Here is a 21,943-nt window from a genome sequence, read left to right on the forward strand (position 1 = left end):
TCCCTAAAGGCTGTCCCATCGTTGTCGCTGATCAGGCCTACCACTGTTGTGTTGTCAGTAATGTCGTCAGCAAACTTAATGATGGTGTTGGAGTCATGTTTGGCCATGCATTCGTGGGTGAACAGGGAGTACAGGAGGGGACTAAGCACACACCCCTGAGGGATCAGCGTGGCAGAAGTGTTGTTGCCTACACTTTCTTCATGGGGGCGACCCATCAGGAAGTCCAGGATCCAGTGGCAGAGGGAGGTGTTTAGTCCCAGGGTCCTTAGCTTAGTGATGAGCTTTGAAGGCACGATGGTGTTGAATGCTGAGCTGTAGTCAATGAACAGCCTTCTCACATAGGTGTTCCTTTTGTCCAGGTGGGAAAGGGCAGTGTGGAGTGCGATTGAGATTGCGCCATGTGTGGATCTGATGGGGCAATATGCGAATTGGAGTGGGTCTAGGGTATCCAGGAGGATGCTTTTGATGTGAGCCAAGACCAGCCTTTCAAAGCACTTCATGGCTACCAACGTGAGTGCTACGGGGCGGTAATCATTTAGGCAGGTTAACTTCGCCTCCTTGTGCACAGGGACTATGGTGGTCTGCTTGAAACATATTGTTATTACAGACTCGGTCAGGGAGAGGTTGAAAATGTCAGTGAAGACTAGAGGTCGACCGATTATGAATTTCCAACGCCGATACCGATTATTGGAGGACAAAAAAGGTAGCTACCGATTAATCGGCCGATTTTTAAAATGTATTTGTAATAATGACAATTACAAAATACTGAATGAACACTTATTTTAACTTAATATAATACATCAATAAAATCAATTTAACCTCAAATAAATAATGAAACATTTTCAATTTGGTCTAAATAATGCAAAAACAAAGTGTTGGAGGAGAAAATAAAAGTGCAATATGTGCCATGTAAGAAAGCTAATGTTTAAGTTCCTTGCTCAGAACATGAGAACACATGAAAGCTGGTGGTTCCTTTTAACATGAGTCTTCAATATTCAATATTCTTCAATATTAAGTTTTAGGTTGTAGTTATTATAGGAATTATAGGACTATTTCTCCCTATACCATTTTTATTTCATATACCTTTGGATGGTCTTATAGGCACTTTAGTATTGCCAGTGTAACAGTATAGCTTCTGTACCTCTCCTCGCTCCTACCTGGGCTCGAACCAGGAACACAACGACAACAGCCACCCTCGAAGTAGCGTTACCCATGCAGAGCAAGGGGAACAACTATTCTAAGTCTCAGAGCGAGTAACGTTTGAAACGCTATTAGCGCGCACCCCGCTAACTACCTTGCCATTTCACATCACATCGTTACACCAGCCTCATCTCGGGAGTTGATAGGCTTGAAGTCATAAACAGCAGCGCTGCTGGCAAAACACACGAAAGTGCTGTTTGAATGAATGCTTATGAGCCTGCTGGTGCCTACCATCGCTCAGTCAGACTGCTCTATCAAATCATAGACTTAATAATAATATAATAACACACAGAAATACGAGCCTTAGGTCATTAATATGGTCAAATCCAGAAACTATCTGTAACGGTCGTCGTCGGTGGAAGAAGGTGAGGACCAAGGTGCAGCATGGTATGTGTCCATATTTATTAAAACGAACACGGAAATAACAAAATAACAAAGAGAAACGACCAAAAACAGTTCTGGCTGGTGCAGACACACAACAGGAAACAATCACCCACGAAACACAATAGAAAACAGGCTAGCTAAATATGGTTCTCAATCAGGGACAGCGATTGACAGCTGCCTCTGATTGAGAACCATACCAGGCCAAACACAGAAATAGCAAATCATAGAAAAACTAACATAGACAACCCACCCAACTCACGCCCTGACCATACCAAAAACATAACAAAAGAAGGTCAGAACGTGACACTATCATCTCGAAAACAAGACATTTATTCTTTCAGCGGAATACGGAACCGTTCCCTATTTTATCTAACGGGTGGCATCCATAAGTCTAAATATTCCTGTTACATTGCACAACCTTCAATGTTATGCCATAATTACGTAAAATTCTGGCAAATTAGTTAGCAATGAGCCAGGCGGCCCAAACTGTTGCATATATCCTGACTGCGTGCAATGAACGCAAGAGAAGTGACACAATTTAATCTGGTTAATATTGCCTGTTAACCTGGATTTCTTTTAGCTAAATATGCAGGTTTTAAAATATATACTTCTGTGTATTGATTTTAAGAATGACATTGGTGTTTGTGGTTAGGTACACATTGGAGCAACGACAGTCCTTTTTCGCGAATGCGCACTGCATCGATTATATGCAACACAGGATACGCTAGATAAACTAGTAATATCATCAACCATGTGTAGTTATAACTAGTGATTATGATTGATTAAGTTTAATGCTAGCTAGCAACTTACCTTGGCTTCTTACTGCATTCGCGTAACAGACAGGCTCCTTGTGAGGCAGGTGGTTAGAGCGTTGGACTAGTTAACTGTAAGGTTGCAAGATTGAATCCCTGAGCTGACAAGGTAAAACTCTGTCGTTCTGCCCCTGAACAAGGCAGTTAACCCACCGTTCCTAGGCCATCATTGAAAATAAGAATGTGTTCTTAACTGACTTGCCTAGTTAAATGTGTAAAAAAAAGAAGAAGAATGTTTTAATAAAAAACGGGCAAAATCGGCTTCTAAAATTACCGATTTCCGATTGTTACTTGAAATCGGCCCCAATTAAATGTCCATTCCGATTAATCGGTCGACCTCTAGTGAAGACACTTGCCAGTTGGTTCGCATGCTTTGAGAACACATCCTGGTCATCCACCTGGTCCCATGGCTTTGTGAATGATGACCTGTTTAAAGGTCTTGCTCACATCGACTACCAAGAGCGTTATCACAGTCGTCCAGAACAGCTGGTGCTCTCATGCATGCTTCAGTGTTGCTTGCCTCGATGCGAGGCATTTAGCTCGTCTGGTAGGCCCGCGTCACTGGGCAGCTCGCAGCTGGGTTTCCCTTTGTAGTCTGTAATGGTTTAAGCCCTGCCACATCTGACAAGCGTCAGAGCCGGTGTAGTAGTATTCAATTTTAATCATGTATTGACGCTTTGCTTGTTTGATGGTTTGTCTGAGGGCATAGCGGGATTTCTTACAAGCTTCTGGATTAGTGTCCCTCTCCTTGAAAGCAGCAGCTCTAGCCTTTAGCTCAATGCAGATGTTACCTGTAATCCATGGCTTCTGGTTGGGATATGTACATACGGTCTCTGTGGGGACGAACGATGTTGTGGATGCACTTATTGATGAAGCCAATGACTGAGGTGGTATACTGCTCAATGCCAATGGATGAATCCAGGAACATATTCCACTCTGTGCTAGCAAAACAGTCCTGTAGCGTAGCATCTGCATCATATGACCACTTCCGTATTGAGCAAGTCACTGGTACTTCCTGCTTTAGTTTTTGTTTGTTAAGCAGGAATCAGAAGGATAGAATTATGGTCAGATTTGCCAAATGGAGGGTGGGGGAGAGCTTTGTATGCATCTGTGTGTGGAGTAAAGGTGGTCTAGAGTTATTTTCCCTCTGGTTGACCATGTGACATGCTGGTAGAAATGAGGTAAAACGGATTTAAGTTTGCCTGCATTAAAGTCCCTGGCCACTAAGAGCGCCGCTTCTGGATGAGCATTTTCTTGTTTGCTTATGGCCTTACAGAGTTGGTTGAGTGTGGTCTTAGTGCCAGCATTGGTTTGTGGTGGTAAATAGACGGCTACGATAATAATATAGATGAGAACTCTATTAGTAGATAATGTGGTCTACAGCTTATCATAAGGTACTCTACCTCAGGCGAGCGATACCTCAAAACTTTTTAAATATTAGATATCGCGCACCAGCTGTTATTGACAGACACACAGCCCCACCCCTCGTCTTACCAGACGTAGATTCTCTGTCCTGCGGGTGCATGGAAAATCCTGCCAGCTCTATATTATCCGTGTTGTCGTTCAGCCACAACTTGGTGAAACATAAGATATTACAGTTTTTAATGTCCCGTTGGTAGTATAATCTTGATTGTAGGTCATCCATTTTAAATTTGCCAATGATTGTACATTAGCCAACAGAATATATGGCAGTGGGGGTTTACTCACTCGCCTAAAAATTCTTAACAGGCAGCCCGACCTCTGCCCCATCTGTCTTTTCTTCACGCAAATGACGGGATTTGAGACCGTTCCCGAGAAAGCAGTATATCGTTCGCGTCGGACTCGTTAAAGTAAGAATATTCTTCCAGTTCGAGGTGAGTAATCGCTGTTCTGATGGTCCAGAATTTATTTTCAGCCATAAGAAACGGTAGTAGCAACTTCACTACATTCCTAAAGAAAATGTACTTTTTACTCCATACATTTCCCCTGACACCCAAAAGTAATTCACACACTTATCAAGAGAACATCCCTGGTTATTCCTACTGCCTCTGATCTGGCGGACTTAATAAACACATGCTTCATTTGTAAATTATGTCTTGGAGTGTTGGAGCATGCCCCTGGCTATCAGTAAATTTAAAAAACAAACAAGAAAATGATGCCGTCTGGTTTGCTTTATAAGGAATTTGAAATTATATTTATAAAGTTACTTTTGATACTTAAATATATTTAAAACCAAATACTTTTTTACTCAAGTAGTATTTTACTGGGTGACTTCCCATTTGGGTGACTTCCCATAACTGGGTGACTTCCCATAGTAATTTTCTATTAAAAAGGTATCTTTACTTTTACTCAAGTATGAAAATTGGGGACTTTTTCCACCACTGCTTGTAACTGTGAAATACAGATGTATATTTAGTGTTAGAGAAAATGTGCATATTTTCTAAAGTTCTCCCTTGATCAAACGTCTGCCCCCATCACTGTGAACTTCTCACAGAGCTTGGCTTACATTACTCGTGAGGAACTCACCTTTCATCTCCTAATAATCTTGTCCATCTATGACAAAGTGTTTTTTGTTTAAAATGATCTAATTATTTTTGATTACTGGCCATAAATCGGTCTCTGAATGTGCTACAGCAACGAAACCACTCTCTCCTGCTGAATTGCGATGTAAGGATTCCAGGCATATGCATTGTTAGTGGCTGTTCGTGACGTAGGGTTTAGTCAGGAGTTGATGGACAGTCGGAAGAGCGAATTAAACGGAGTGACATGCCAGCTTCAAGTGGTGTCAGATTTCACATCCTGCTTTACACAGGCAGATGAGACATACTCCTGTGTCCATGAGAATCAGGACTACCACAATGCAATCCATTTCGATCTATGGTATCCACATACTGATTTATAAGTGAAAATGTCAGTCGGAACCGGTACTAGAACCAAGTAGGTCCCCATAACAGGGGACTTTACATCTAAGAGGTTGTACAGTACAATGCCATCACACATGCGTGCACACACACTGTCAACCATAGATTGATATTGGCATGATGTTTCAGTCTTAATTTTGCATCATCATACAGTTCAATAATTACAGCATATTTCTGAACACAGAAGAGGGACAGATATTGGTTACAATGCAACGTTCATCTGTCACATTGGTTACTGAACCCACACTTCAAACCCACAGCAACATATGAAGATAGAAAAGAACATATTGTACTAAGCACAGAACAAAAGATGTCATTACATAACTTATACCTGTGAGTTCAACAAAGTTTGGTAACAGAATGATGTCACAAACCGTCATTCTGTTAGAAAACTTAGCATCACTGTTCTTCAAGCAAATGTATTTAGTCTCTCCTTATTCATAGGCTGCTTTTAAGGAATAAACAATTGTTTGTGTCTGTGGAGCACCAGCTAGAGGACAACCAGACCAAGCACACCTAGTACAAGGTGCTGTGTCCCTCCCTGTCAGGTTGAGGCTTTGAAGCTCACCTGGTCCAGGGTGGGGTCCCGTGGGTGCTGGATCTCAGCTGCTACCACAGCAGCAGGAGAGGAAGAGTAGGGGTTGTGGAAGGCACAACCTCTACACTGTAGCAGCCTTGTCACAGAGCACTCCACTGGGTCCCAGATAGAATTGTAGGCTGTACGTGTGTGTGTGTGTGTGTGTGTGTGTCTGTGCTTCAGAGAGTGAAGGAGAAAATGAAAATAAAGGACAAAACAACTAAATGTAAAGTAACCCACAGAAAAGCCTGTAGGGAGACAGCATCAAAGGCCTCAGCCGCCAGCCACACATTAACTCACTCGTCAGCACAGAAAGTCGTACACCTTAATCCTGGGGGAAAGTGAATACGTATAAACGCTCTTTGGCTAGTGACACTGATTGCTGTTTTATAACGACAGATAGTTTAAATGGATCATTACTTTGAAGGGACTGTAAATACATATACCAACGGAACTATAGAATGCTGTTGGGGAAGTGTGTACTGTATGTATGGATGAAAGGTGCTTGGATCAGAGAAATAGAATGATTCATTCTTATTCTTTGGCTTGGATAGCACCACTGTCAAAGGGAAAAGTGACTAGGGGATTCTAGCAGGCACCATGGCTTCTTTTGTCCTGAATAATCTATTGAGTCAGTGATTTGGGTGGATCCAGGTTAGAGCCTTTCAGAGTTGGGACATCGTTCAGACAGGTTGGTTTCTCTCACTTCAAAGAGAGGGGAGCTCCCCAGCATAGACTTATGGCATCAATGAAGCAGGGGTTTTGTAACTATGGAAACATCTTGCTGACTGCAATGTTTAGCTCCTATAACAGTGCTTCCCTCTCTTTATGGTCATCCCCAGAGGTACTAAAACAAGCCCGAACAAGGAAAGTCTGTAATAGCAGGTTCTTCGTATGTGGCTGTATTATTCCACAGTGAAATCACAAATGAACTAATTCCTGTAGGTTAGGCAACAACGTAAAGATTAAAGATAAAGTCAGATGTATTATTTATTTAATGTCTACCTGTAGTGTTGTTGTCCCTGTAAGGCTGAAGACAGCTTCTGAGGGCCTGTAGGGCCGCTATGCCCCCATACCACCAGTGGGGTAGGGGGGACATGGAGGCATGGACAGTGTGCCGGTGCCTTTAAGCCTAGCTATCTGCTCCAGATAACACACAGTGCTCTGCAGCTCACTTAAGGTACACGGTCACAAGTTACAACATCCACTTTTGATTTGATTGAGGATCACTGACATAAGGATGTGTGTTTATTTGTGGGAATTAAATGTACCCTCTGCCACAGGCAGTAGCTGCTGCCCACACACAGCACAGTCTAGTCCTCTGGAACAGGGTCTGTGGTTGTTAATCCTCTGAAAGACAAGACTTGAGTTGGCATGATGTGCATCGTATTAGCCTTGTCACATACAAACAATGTGCATCACTACTGTTCAGATACCTAGGCTCCAAACCTGGTCTATGCAGTGGCCCCTAACGCACCTTCCTCCTCCGAGAGGCCCTGTTGCCCCCTCTATCCTGCACCTTGATGCCTAGAGGGGGAGAACAAGCAACAGATGGATGGTTTTGATTTAATTTCCAAATGAGCACTGATAAATTCACTGACAAAAAAAAATGAATACACTGACCAAATTACTCTGATGCGTACAGGCTGTCTAACCTTTCTGTAAAGAGTTCTGACTACCAGGCCCTTCCTTTGCTAGACCAGTGGAGCTACTCTCAGTCTCAGATTCACCTCCAAGACTTCCTGGGACACACACTCTACCCTCGCATTTAGGGTTGACAATGTCCAAGTGCACTGTTGTGGTGGCGGGGGTGCTGCTCGTGACTTCTTCCAGGCCCTCCCAAGAAGGGGTCAACCGTGCCTCTTTCCCCCTGAATCTCTTCACCTCTGTTCTGCATGTTGTCTTCAATCTCCCCCTGCTGCTGTACTGCTGGCAGAAAACACTAGTAACCTCCTGCCCCTTGGCCTTACTGCTGTTGGTCTCTGGCTTGGGAACATCCTCCTGCCCCCTGGCCGTCCTGCTGGTTCCTGACTTGAAAGAGTCCTCTGGCCCCCTGGTCTTGGCCCTAATACTAGTCCCAGGCTTGGTAGAAGCCTGGTCCTTCCATCCTGTGACAGCCTGCTCTCCCTCAGTCTCTTCAGGATCAGCGACACTAGCAGATCTGACTCTGGCTGTCCTGCCCTGGACCTCTAGGCTCTGGTCTTTGGTCTGTGGCTGGACTGGGAGACTGGAGGTGGGTGCAAAGGGCACCCCTGCCTTGGTCCTGCCTCTGCTCCTCTGACTGCACCTGACATGGGTCTGGGCCTGGTTCTTAGCCTGAGTTTTGGAAAGAACAACTCTCCCTTTCCATGGCTGGGTCGGTCTTGCAACAAGGACCTCAGCGCAGTGACCTGTCAATTAAAGCAAATGATGTCAATATGCCACCTGCCTCCTACTGCATGGTGGTGTCTTTTAAATGGCAAAATCTCAAACCAGCTGAAACAAACTTACTTTCCAATTATCAGTAACATGGGACATAAAAAAAAATTACTACAATTAGCCTACTGTGTGGATAATGTATTTGTATTTATAATGTATTTGTTCCAACTCGTAAGGATATATAAAGGCTAATCAGATGCTAAAGGAAGCATCAGTAAATACTCCAATAACCTCACAGTGCTGCATAACAGCCTTACAGACCAATAGACTAACCACTTATTCGGACTTGAGGTCGACCGATTAATCAGAATGGCCGATTAATTGGGGCCGATTTCAAGTTTTCATAACAATCGGAAATCGGTATTTTTGGACAATGATTTAACTAGGCAAGTCAGTTAAGAACACATTCTTATTTTCAATGACGGCCTAGGAACGGTGAGTTAACTGCCTCCTTCAGGGGCAGAACGACAGATTTTCACCTTGTCAGCTCGGGGGACCCTATCTTGCAACCTTAAAGTTAACTAGTCCAACACAATAACGACCGTTGCACTCCACAAGGAGACTGACTGCCTGTTATGCAAATGCAGTAAGCCAAGGTAAGTTGCTAGCTAGCATTAAACTTATCTTATAAAAAACAATCAATCAATCACAACTACATATGGTTGATGATATTTCTAGATATTATCTAGCGTGTCTTGCGTTGCGTATAATCTGACTGAGCATACAAGTATCTAAGTATCTGACTGAGCGGTGGTAGGCAGAAGCAGGCGCTTAAACATTCATTCAAACAGCACTTTCGTGCGTTTTGCCAGCAGCTCTTCGTTGTGCGTCAAGCATTGCGGCGCTGTTTATGACTTCAAGCCTATCAACTCCCGAGATGAGGCTGGTGTAACCGAAGTGAAATGGCTAGCTAGTTAGCGCCCGTTAATAGCGTTTCAAACGTCACTCGCTCTGAGCCTTCGGGTGGTTGTTTCCCTTGCTCTGCATGGGTAACGCTGCTTCGAGGGTGGCTGTTGTCGTTGTGTTCCTGGTTCGAGCCCAGGGAGGAGCGAGGAGAGGGACAGAAGCTATACTGTTACACTGGCAATACTAAAGTGCCTATAAGAACATCCAATAGTCAAAGGTTAATGAAATGCAAATGGTATAGAGGGAAATAGTCCTATAATTCCTATAATAACTACAACCTAAAACTTCTTACCTGGGAATATTGAAGACTCATGTTAAAAGGAGCCACCAGCTTTCATATTTTCTCATGTTCTGAGCAAGGAACTTAAACGTTAGCTTTCTTACATGGCACATATTGCACTTTTACTTTCTCCTCCAACACTTTGTTTTTGCATTATTTAAACAAATTGAAGGTTTCATTATTTATTTGAGGCTAAATTGATTTTATTGATGTATTATATTAAGTTAAAATAAGTGTTCAATCAGTATTGTTGTAATTGTCATTATTACAAATACATTTTTAAAAACTGGCCGATTAAAATCGGTATCGGCTTTTTGATCCTCCCAATAAATCGGTATCGGCGTTGAAAAATCATAATCGGTCGATCTCTAATTCGGACATCTGCTTACCCTCTCCCATGGTACCCTTGTTGATACTGATATTAATGAGGTGCCCTGCCACTTTCAGCCATGCAATTACATTAACTAACGAAGCTAAGGCACTGTCATATAGTGAGGCCGATGAGCAGAGGGATGAGCTTTAATTGAATGGTTCGGGCGTCCACATTGGACTCCTCCGTCAACCAATCACAGGTTAGGGATTGTTAGGGAGATTTGTGTTCTAACAAGACAACGTCCTGTCAAGCTAATGGGGCTTAATTTGTCAGACTTCACTGTTCCTGCCTCCCTCCATCTACAATTCAGCTTCTTTAACCAATGGTATGATTGATCATTGTCGGGGTATGCCCAAACCACGATCGCAACTAATCCTTCAAACACAGTAAATGGCTTTTACTCTTCACAACATCATTAAACCATTTTCCCCATGAAGGGGAATGGTTAGGGTGTACGTGAGCACATATGCCATTTGCTTAACTGTTCGTACATACAGAACATTAGGCATATACGGGAAGCAATGGACATAAACAGGTCAATGAATATTTATTTACCAAGGTTTAATGAAAGCCATAATATAACATCAAATTCAATAGTAACCCGCTTCTGCAAGCCGGAATGAAGATATAGAGAAACTGACCACCACAAAATATGAACATAAAAACAACTACAGTTTACCGAGACAAAATTTTAAAAAATACAGCATTTATAATTCTTTATCGGCTTTACCGTCTGAAAGATAAAACTCATTTTTGGTACTATTGGGTCAATAACACGGTAACTGGCAAAGTAAAGCCAATACAAGGTGCTTTATTGATGGTTCAAACTACACATCTGCACTCTTCTACATCAACTTGACACCACACAAACAAAAACCTGCTAACATGATTTTATTCATCCATTTTCCATATCAGATGGCCACAATCATTATTTATTGTATATATATACACACATTGTCACCCTGGAGATGAGATGTTCTCAAGATGAATGATGGTATTTCTGAGGTTTCTTGTGTTGCTGGAAAGGCCTTGTGTGTTTCCCCCAAGTCATTGAACACACATCCCCACACCCCACCTCCCCCTAGTTTACATCAGATAATTAATTTATGAAAAGATTGAACAGTAACTGTGTAAAAATGCAAGATGTCTATCTGTGTGAAGTCAGGCATGCTGCATCCCCCACTCCTCTCCTCACTCCAAATAACACCTCATTAAAACACGTAACGGGACAATGCTTCCATCGCGTTTACATGAAAATAAACACATTTTCATGCATTTTAATGATGTGTACGAAAATATAAGACTGCACGTTAACATGGCAATTTGTGAGAAGTTCGTTAGCTCCAGACTGTTTAAACAGATAATGTCGGTCAGATGAGGCAACCCAGTTAAGCTGTCACGCCAGATAATGAGACATGACGATCTGAGAACGAACTGGCTTTACTGAGCGTTTTGGTGTGTCTAGTTATCTATATGTATAACCATAGTTTATGGGTATAACCTGGGCCCGTGTCCATAAAGAGTTTAGTTGGAGTGCTGATCTAGGATCAGATTTAATGTCCATTTAATTTGAATAATTATTATCTAAAATGAATAACTGATTCTAGATCAGCATTCCTACTGAGACCCTTTGTGAATACGGGCCCTGGTGCCTCATCATCTAGTTATAACCTGGTGTCTACTTGTCTATGGTTATAACCTTAGGGACAACAATGAAGTAGCTGGTTAATTTACCTGAGGATGGCTCTGGAGCTTTCTGTTTGGACCTGGACAGTCTGTGTGTCCTGCTGCCTGTCTGCCTGCTCTGGCCTTGGGTCGCCCCCTGGTTCAGCTCCTGTCCTTCTCCCTGACCTTGGTCCTCCTGTCTCTGGGTCTGTTGGGCCTCGTCACCACTCCCTATCCTACTCCCCTGCTGCCTGTCCTGTTCCCATCCCACACTGACACAGTCTCTACTGGCTGAGGGAGCGAAAGCGCCTCCCCTCTTGGTATCAGTGGTAGTGACTGTCTCTGTGTCCTCCCTGGGACCCTGCTCTGGGCCAAACAGGTCCTCAGACAGAGCCTGGGCTGTCCCGGTAGAGAGAGCAAGGCTGGACGCAAGCACAGTTCCCTCCCCTGTCATCATCCCCTGCACTGTCCTGGGGAGAGGCTTGGTGTCCACCACCTCATCTTCGTCATCAAACATCTCAGGTGTGAAGAAGATGCTCTGGTCTTCCTCTTCCTCTAGCAGGGTGGGATCATCAACAACTACAGTGGTCTGTCTGGGCTCACAACTGGCAGGGACCTCCACTGGGGAGAGGACTAGAACCGGACCCTGGTCCTGGTCCGGGCTGGGAGGGGTAGATGCCGGTCCATCCAGTCCCTCACGGGCCATCACTCCTGGGAAGGGGATCCAGGGATCCTGACTCACATTCTCCTGGATCTTCTTCTCATCCTCCACAGAGTCAGGCCGTGGCGGGTCATCCAGATGATCTTGATGCCTGCTTGGGTCCTGGGCCTGGAAGATTGGAGTCTTGAAGTGGGTGGAGCTCACAAGGGTGGAGGTTAAGAGCTGGTGCACAGACTGTGGGGTGGTGAGGGGAGTGGAGATGTTCCGGGGCGGGGACTTGGGATCACTGTTCGGATGAGTGGAGGGGTGTTGCTGTGTCTGCTTCTGGTCACCTGCTCACAGAGAATACACACGTTATGGGAAATCATGGAAAGGAAAGACAACACGTTTGTATGAAGACTGGTACAATGCATTTAGAAATTCAGCTGAGGAGCTGATTGGAGCAGTCATCAGGTGTTGACAGTAAAGATGAGAAAATAACTGGGAAAGTACTTTCAAGATGCCAACATTGGCCTCAAGGATCCTATAAGTTGGGCCCGCTAGCACTGTTAAATGAACCAGAGCAAGGTATTAATAACGGATTAGGGCCTTGGTCAGGGAGGTGACCAAGAACCCGATGGGCACTCTGACAGAGTTCCTCTGTGGAGATGGGAGAGCCTTCTAGAAGGGCAACCATCTCTGCAGCACTCTACCAATCAGGCCTTTATGGATGGTAGAGTGGCCAGTTGGAAGCCATTCTTCAGTAAAAGGCACAACAGCCCGCTTAGAGTTTGCCAAAAGGCACCTAAAAGGACTGTGACCATGAGAAACAAGATTATTTGGTGTGATGAAACCAAGACTGAACTCTTTGGCTTGAATGCCAAGCGTCACGTCTGAAGGAAAGGCACCATCTCCACGGTCGTGGCAGCATCATGTTCTGGGGATGTTTTTCAGCGGCAGGGACTGGGAGACTAGTTAGGATCAAGGGAAAGATGAACGGAGCAAAGTACAGAGAGATCCTTTAAAAAAAAGTGTTTTATTCAAATTAATTTTACCCCCTTTTCTCCCCAATTTCGTGGTATCCAATTGTTTTTTTTAGTAATTACTATCTTGTCTCATCGCTACAACTCCCGTATGGGCTCGGGAGCGACGAAGGTCGAAAGCCATGGGTCCTCCGAAACACAACCCAACCAAGCCGCACTGCTTCTTAACACAGCGCGCATCCAACCCGGAAGCCAGCCGCACCAATGTGTCGGAGGAAACACTGTGCCCCTAGCGATCTGGTCAGCGTGCACTGCACCCAGCCCGCCACAGGAGTCACTAGTGCGCGATGAGACAAGGATATCCCTACCGGCCAAACCCTTCCTAACCCGGACGACGCTAGGCCAATTGTGCGTCGCCCCACAGACCTCCCGGTCGTGGCCGGCTGAGACAGAGCCTGGGCGCGAACCCAGAGTCTCTGGTGGAACAGGTACACCTTCCAATAGGACAACGACCCTAAGCACATAGCCAAGACAATGTAGGAATGGATTCGGGACAAGTCTCTGAATGTCCTTGAGTAGCTCAGCCAGAGCCTGGACTTGAACCCGACCGAAAATCTCTGCGGAGACCTGAAAATAACTTGCAGCGACGCTCCCCATCCAATCTGACAAGCTTGTAGCGTCATACCCAAGAAGACTCAAGGCTGTAATCACTGACAAAGGTGCTTCAACACAGTACTGAGTAAAGGGTCTGCATACTTATGTAAATGTAAATTATTATTTTATTTTTTATATATTTGCAAAAAATGTATTGTCTTTGTCATTATGGGATATTGTGTGTAGATGGATGAAGGAAAAACTATTGAACCCATTTTAGACTAACAAAATGTGAAAAAGTAAAGGGGTCTGAATACTTTCCGAATGCACTGTATCTAATGTAATACATCTCACCTCTGTTTCCACTCTTTCCAGTGCTGGTGGTGGGGAAAGGCCACAGGGCAGGTGGGACAGAGACCGTAGGGGGAACCCAGGACCTGAACCCCTGTAGTTGGGTGTGGGGCTCTGGGACCTGAGACGTGGTAGTGTGGTGCACCGTGGCCCAGAGAAGGCAGTCTGAGCTGGGGCTAGGACTGGGCCGACAGTGGGACAGATCTTCCACAGTCACTGAAGATTGACTGGCTGGAGACAGGACGGTGGTGCTGTTGAAGGTCTGGCTCCCTGCTCCATGGATCTCTCCTACCCCCTGTTGGCACTGGGAGAAGGCCACCAGCGACTGCATGGCACCTCTGAAGGTGTCGTGGTGCCTGACCAGGTTACGCACCCACTTGGACAGACCTGGGGTAAACAGATACTAATCTTGTTAGTGGAAGGGCATTCCACCACCTACACCCATTTAAAAACATACATTATTATAATATAAAAACAAATTATTTACAGTCATTTCTAATAACACTTATTCTAAGAATTTTATTTTGCTAAATTTCACCTTGTCAGCTCGGGGGCATCCAATCTTGCAATCTTACAGTTAACTAGTTGCCAGCAGCTCTTCGTTGTGCGTCAAGCATTGCGCTGTTTATGACTTCAAGTCTATAAACTCCTGAGATGAGGCTGGTGTAACCGAAGTGAAATGGGTAGCTAGTTAGCGCGCGCTAAAAGCATTTCAAACATCACTCGCTCTGAGCCTGTGGTTGTTTCCCTTGCTCTGCAACCTAAAACTTCTTACCTGGTAATATTGAAAACTCATGTTAAAAGGAAACACCAGCTTTCATATGTTCTCATGTTCTGAGCAAGGAACTTAAACGTTAGCTTTCTTACATGGCTCATATTGCACTTTTACTTTCTTCTCCAACACTTTGTTTTTGCATTATTTAAACCAAATTGAAAATGTTTCATTATTTATTTGAGGCTAAATTTATTTTATTGATGTATTATATTAAGTTAAAATAAGTGTTCATTCAGTATTGTTGTAATTGTCATTATTACAAATAAAATAAACAAAATTTTAAACCGCCCGATTAATCGGTATCGTTTTTTTTGGTCCTCCAATAACCGGTATTGGCGTTGAAAAATCATAAATCGGTCGACCTCTAGTATGTTTTATTGCCATACACTGGATAGGTGCAGTGAAATGTGTTGATTTTACAGGGTCAGCCATAGTAGTATGGCACTGCTGGATAAAAATTAATGTTAAGTGCCTTGCTCTAGGGCACATCGGCATATTTGCACTTTGTCGGCTCGGGTATTCGAACCAGCGACCTTTCGGTTACTGGCCCAATGCTCTAAACGCTAGACTACCTGCCACCCTGCTCAACACAAGCCCTCTATCTTATGGATGGATTACCATCACCACCATGTGCCCAAGATAAGAAACTACACATTGTGTAAGACAACAAGGACATTAGAGGGCTTGTTTGTGAGTACATGAATCTCGAGTGGCTGCAACATGTGATCATTCATTTCAGTACCTGAGATGTATTTGTTGGGGTTGTTCCCAAACCTGTCGTCTACCAGAATGAGGGCTCCCCAGTCATTCTTGTGTCTGATACACCTGTGGTAGCAAAAACATTGTCAAGTTCAGGTAGTAACCGCCTGGTTTTAAAAATGTATCCAAACCTTTTCAGCCTTCTGATCATGAGCCTGTTTTGTGAGCTAGGAGGAAGCCTCCTGTGATAGGCTGAGTCAAGGATGGAGAAACAAACAGGAACATAAACAAAGAGACCCGTACCTGCCCAGGGCCTGGTTGAGGGCTCTGTAGGCCTGGACCTCATACCAGCGGGAGCCTGACAGCAGACCCCTGGCTTTACAGTGCTGGTCATTATACTTCATCTTCAGCTCCACCTGAAATCACAGCTGGAATGTTAGATAGAGACACACCTCACAGGACGGGTCATCAGGACACTGCTATGCTGCCACCCCAGACCAATCAAAGCTGAAAACAGAGCAGAAAAGACAACAGGAGACAGACTGGTATGCTTACAAAAACACGGAAAGATTAATAATAAAAAATATTTGTCGCATTTTTAAAAACCTGGTTAGATGAAGTCACTAGTCTGTTACATATGGAAAGGACTGGTCACGATCCAGCACATTTGATAAGATATGGCAGCCCTTTCTGTCTTCTCTATCACGTGATGGGCAACATGACACGCAGTCTGCAATCCACCCTGATCCATAGTAGCCTACTTCATTTTTAATGGAGCATATTCTGCTTGTGTCAAATTTCAATGAAGCATGGTAACGATTATTTTCTATATCCATTTTTTGGAATTAGAGCATTGCTGTTGTTTTTTGGGTTTCTTTCAGGGGGGGTGTTATGCTATTGTTTGCTGTTATCTGTCTGTAAAACTGAACATGTATGAATAAAATGTATTATATAAACTCAGCAAAACAAGAAACGTCCCTTTTTCAGGACCCTGTCTTTCAAAGATCATTCGTAAAAATCCAAATAACTTCACAAATCTTTATTTGCAAAGGGTTTAAACACTGTTCCCCATGCTTGTTCAATGAACCATAAACAATTAATGAACATGCACCTGTGGAACGGTCATTAAGACACTAACAGTTTACAGACGGTAGGCAATTAAGGTCACAGTTATGAAAACTTAGGACACTAAAGAGGCCTTTCTACTGACTCTGAAAAACACCAAAAGAAAGATGCCCAGGGTCCCTCCTCATCTGTGTGAACGTGCCTTAGGCATGCTGCAAAGAGGCATGAGGACTGCAGATGTGGCCAGGGCAATAAATTGCAACATCCGTACTGTGAGATGCCTAAGACAGCGCTACACGGAGACAGGATGGACAGCTGATCGACCACGCAGTCGCAGACCACGTGTAACAACACCTGCACAGGATCGGTACATCCGAACAGCACATCGGTACACACGAGTTACACCAAGAACGCACAATCCCTCCATCAGTGCTCAGACTGTCCGTAATAGGCTGAGAGAGGCTGGACTGAGGGCTTGTAGGCCTGTTGTAAGGCAGGTCCTCACCAGACATCACCGGCAACAACGTTGCCTATGGGCACAAACCCACCATCGCTGGACCAGACAGAACTGGCAAAAAGTGATTTTCTCTCACGAGTCGCGGTTTTGTCTCACCAGGGGTGATGGTTGGATTCGCGTTTATCGTTGAAGAATGAGCGTTACACTGAGGCCTATATTCTGGAGCGGGATCGATTTGGAGGTGGAGGGTCCATCATGATCTGGGGTGGTGTGTCACATCATCATTGGACTGAGCTTGTTGTCATTGCAGGCAATCTCAACGCTGTGCGTTACTGGGAAGACATCCTCCTCCCTCATGTGGTACCCTTCCTGCAGGCTCATCCTGACATGACCCTTCAGCACGACAATACCACCATCCATACGGCTCGTTCTGTGTGTGATTTCCTGCAAGAGAGGAATGTCAGTGTTTTGCCATGGCCAGTGAAGAGCCCAGATCTCAATCCCATTGAGCACGTCTGGGACCACCTGGGTCGGAGCGTGAGGGCTAGGGCCATTCCCCCCAGAAATGTCCGGGAGCTTGCAGGTACATTGGTGGAAGAGTGGAGTAACATCTCACAGCAAGAACTGGCAAATCTGGTGCAGTCCATGAGGAGATACACTACAGTACTTAATGCAGCTGGTGGCCACACCAGATACGGTCTTACTTTTGATTTTGACCCCCCTTTGTTCAGGGACACATTATTCAAATTCTGTTAGTCACATATCTGTGGAACCTGTTCAGTTTATGTCTCAGTTGTTGAATCTTGTTATGTTCATACAAATATTTACACATGTTAAGTTTGCTAAAAATAAACACAGTTGACAAGTGAGAGGCCGTTTATTTTTTCCTGAGTTTATATAGTCCATTCAAAAAATGTTCAGACCCCTTTACTTATTCCACATTTAGTTACATTACAGCCTTGTTCTAAAATGGATTAAATCAAATAAAAAATCCTCTTCAATCTACACACAATACACTATAACGACATAGTGAAAACAGGTTTTTAGACAGTTTTGCAAATTGTGCATATCAGAGCAAAAATTAAGCAATGAGGTCGAAGGAATTGTCCGTAGAGCTCAGTGACAGGATTGTGTCGAGGCACAGACCTGGGGAATCAAAACATTTCTGCAGCATTGAGGGTCCCTAAGATCACATAAATGGAAGAAATTTGGAACCACCAAGACTCTTCCTGGAGCTGGCCACCCTGCCAAACTGAGAAATCGGGGGAGATGGGCCTTGGTCAGGGAGGTGACCAGGAACCCGATGGTCACTTTGAAAGAGCTTCAGAGTCCCTCTGTGGAGATGGGAGAACATTCCAGAAGGACAACCATCTCTGCAGCACTCCACCAATTAGGCCTTTATGTGGCCAGATGGAAGCCACTCCTCAGGAAAAGGCACATGACAGCCAGCTTAAGTTTTGCCAAAAGGCACCTAAAGGACTCTCAGACCATGAGAAACAAGTTTCCCTGGTATGATGAAACAAAGACTGCACTCTTTGGCTTGAATTTCAAACACCACGCTTGCTTCTACGCTGAAGCATGTTGGTGGCAGCATCATGCTATGGGGATGTTTTTCAGCGGCAAGGACTGGGAGACAAGTCAGGATTGAGGGAAAGATGAACGGAGCAAAGTACAGATATCCTTGATGAAAACCTGCTCTAAAACGCTTATGACCTTAGACCACCAGGCGAAGGTTCACCTTCCAACAGGACAATGATCCTAAGCACACAGCCAAGACAACACAGGAGAGGCTTCGGGACAAGTCTCTGAATGTACTTGAGAGGCCCAGCCAGAGCCCGGAATTGAACCTGATCGAACATCTCTGGAGAGACATGAAAATAGCTGTGCAGTGACGCTCCCCATCCAACCTGACAGAGCTTGAGGAGAGAAGAAAGGGACAAACTCCCCAAATTCAGGTGGGCCAATCTTGTAACGTCATGCCCAAGAAGACTAGAAACTATAAATCACTGCCAAAGGTGCTTCAACAAAGTACTGAGTAAAGGGTCTGAATACTTATTTAAATGTGATGTGTGAGTTTTTATACATTTTTTATACATTTGCTAACCTTTCTAAAAACTGCTTTTGCTTTGTCATTATGGCTTATGTAGCTTGATGAGGAGAACAAATAATTTAATCAAGTTTAGAATAAGGCTAAAAGATAACAAAATGTGGAAAAAGTCAAGGGGTCTGAAAACTTTCTGAATGCACTGTATATACAGTATATATACACACACACATATATACACACACACACACACACACACACACACACACACACACACACACACACACACACACACACACACACACACACACACACACACACACACACACACACACACACACACACACACACACACACACACACACACACACACACACACACACACACACACAGCTCAAAAAAATAAAGGGAACACTTAAACAACACAATGTAACTCCAAGTCAATCACACTTCTGTGAAATCAAACTGTCCACTTAGGAAGCAACACTGATTGACAATAAATTTCACATGCTGTTATGCAAATGGAATAGACAACAGGTGGAAATATAGGCAATTATTCAGACACCCCCAATAAAGGAGTGGTTCTGCAGGTGGAGACCACAGACCACTTCTCAGTTCCTATGCTTCCTGGCTGATGTTTTGGTCACTTTTGAATGCTGGCGGTGCTTTCACTCTAGTGGTAGCATGAGACGGAGTCTACAACTCACACAAGTGGCTCAGGTAGTGCAGCTCATCCAGGATGGAACATCAATGCGAGCTGTGGCAAGAAGGTATGCTGTGTCTGTCAGCGTAGTGTCCAGAGCATGGAGGCGCTACCAGGAGACAGGCCAGTACATCAGGAGACGTGGAGGAGGCCGTAGGAGGGCAACAACCCAGCAGCAGGACCGCTACCTCCGCCCTTGTGCAAGGAGGAGCAGGAGGAGCACTGCCAGAGCCCTGCAAAATGACCTCCAGCAGGCCACAAATGCGCATGTGTCTGCTCAAACGGTCAGAAACAGACTCCATGAGGGTGGTATGAGGGCCCGACGTCCACAGGTGGGGGTTGTGCCTACAGCCCAACACCGTGCAGGACGTTTGGCATTTCCCAGAGAACACCAAGATTGGCAAATTTGCCACTGGCATCCTATGCTCTTCACAGATGAAAGCAGGTTCACACTGAGCACGTGACAGAGTCTGGAGAAGCCGTGGAGAACGTTCTGCTGCCTGCAACATCCTCCAGCATAACCGGTTTGGCGGTGGGTCAGTCATAGTGTGGGGCGGCATTTCTTTGGGCGGCCGCACAGCCCTCCATGTGCTCGCCAGAGGTAGCCTGACTGCCATTAGGTACCGAGATGAGATCCTCAGACCCCTTGTGAGACCATATGCTGGTGCGGTTGGCCCTGGGTCCCTCCTAATGCAAGACAATGCTAGACATGTGGCTAGAGTGTGTCAGCAGTTCCTGCAAGAGGAAGGCATTGATGCTATGGACTGGCCCGCCCGTTCCCCAGACCTGAATCCAATTGAGCACATCTAGGACATCATGTCTCGCTCCATCCACCAACGCCACGTTGCACCACAGACTGTCCAGGAGCATGCCCAGGCGTTGTAGGGAGGTCATACAGGCACGTGGAGGCCACACACACTACTGAGCCTCATTTTGACTTGTTTGAAGGACATTACATCAAAGTTGGATCAGCCCGTAGTGTGTTTTCCACTTTAATTTTGAGTGTGACTCCAAATCCAGACCGCCATGTGTTGATAAATTTGATTTCCATTGATCATTTTTGTGTGATTTTGTTGTCAGCACATTCAACTATGTAAAGAAAAAAGTATTTAATACGAATATTTAATTAATATCTAGGATGTGTTATTTTAGTGTTCCCTTTATTTTTTTGAGCAGTGTATATATACACACCCACATAAATAAATAAATAAATAAAGAGAAAATATTTGCAATCAAATGTCTTGGTTGGGGATCAATAAATTAATGTTGAACTGAAGCAGCCTTCGATTTTCCAAAATCGTGACATTTGAATATATCTTGTGTAGCCCGGAGCATTATCTTTGACATGAAGTGAGAAGGACAAATCAATCGCTACTCGTCAGACGCCCCAAAACCACCAAATGTGCCCCAGTGGCTGGAAGGCTAACCATAGCTGTGGGCTATCACCTGTGCTCTGAACTGCCATCCAGCACCTTTCAGGCATCAGGCAGGGCTTATCCACTGAGCACTAATGTGATTAATGTGGGCTGTGGAGTGGGAAGGTGAGGGGCAGACAGGGAGCTCAGGGGGAGACGCCAACCCTGTTAAAAATACATAGGGCCTGAAGAGGTTTATTATTGCCTGCCTAGAATGCCCCCTCAGACAGATCTGTTGTGAAAGGGGGAATAAAGGGAGGAAACAGCAGAGGTGAAGAAGAGATGACAGGTAGGAGGGGGTCTAGTCAATACAAGTGATGAAGAAGGTGGTGTGGTAGACAGATCTGTTGTGAAAGATGGGGGGGAATCGAGTCAGGGAGGTGGTGAAACAGGAGGTAGTTGGGGCAGAATAGGTGGTCCAGTCTAGACAAGACAAGCAACAAGCTATGCCACAAAAAGGCCACAAAGGCATCTATCTCCATCAATTTGCATCCATCCATCAGTCCTGGACTTTCAGCGCTAACCTTTCGGGATTGACAAGTGAAAAGTTCATATGGCGTCTGACGGGCGGGACATATGGGACATGCCGGTGAACAGGGCTCTAACAGGGACTGACAGGTAGGTGCCGTGTGTTCACAGCCCAGAGCACCATGACCCCTAACGACACAGGCGTGTACACACTGCTCCCCTCTCTCTGCTTTC

General features: G+C 44.7%; 1 protein-coding gene across 4 annotated transcripts in view; it reads right to left on the reverse strand.

Annotated features, from left to right (window-relative positions):
• Positions 1-4,669: 4,669 nt before the first annotated feature.
• The window catches only part of LOC123992813 (Fanconi anemia group J protein homolog), a 44,195-nt gene continuing 26,921 nt past the window's right edge, over positions 4,670-21,943 (reverse strand). Inside the window, exons 17-23 of one of the 4 annotated variants that reach the window (XM_046294347.1) lie at positions 15,861-15,973; positions 15,601-15,683; positions 14,087-14,470; positions 11,585-12,508; positions 7,604-8,263; positions 7,351-7,400; positions 4,670-7,223 (exon numbers count right to left, since the gene is read on the reverse strand). In XM_046294347.1, coding sequence (XP_046150303.1) covers positions 7,122-7,223; positions 7,351-7,400; positions 7,604-8,263; positions 11,585-12,508; positions 14,087-14,470; positions 15,601-15,683; positions 15,861-15,973 — 2,316 coding nt within the window. In that variant the 3' untranslated portion in view covers positions 4,670-7,121. Of the gene's footprint in view, positions 7,224-7,322; positions 7,401-7,528; positions 8,264-11,584; positions 12,509-14,086; positions 14,471-15,600; positions 15,684-15,860; positions 15,974-21,943 lie in introns of all 4 variants that reach the window. The other 3 variants (XM_046294349.1, XM_046294346.1, XM_046294348.1) reach the window with 3 other exon arrangements.

Source organism: Oncorhynchus gorbuscha, linkage group LG13 (assembly GCF_021184085.1).
Source record: "Oncorhynchus gorbuscha isolate QuinsamMale2020 ecotype Even-year linkage group LG13, OgorEven_v1.0, whole genome shotgun sequence".
NCBI classification, from domain to species: Eukaryota; Metazoa; Chordata; class Actinopteri; order Salmoniformes; family Salmonidae; genus Oncorhynchus; species Oncorhynchus gorbuscha.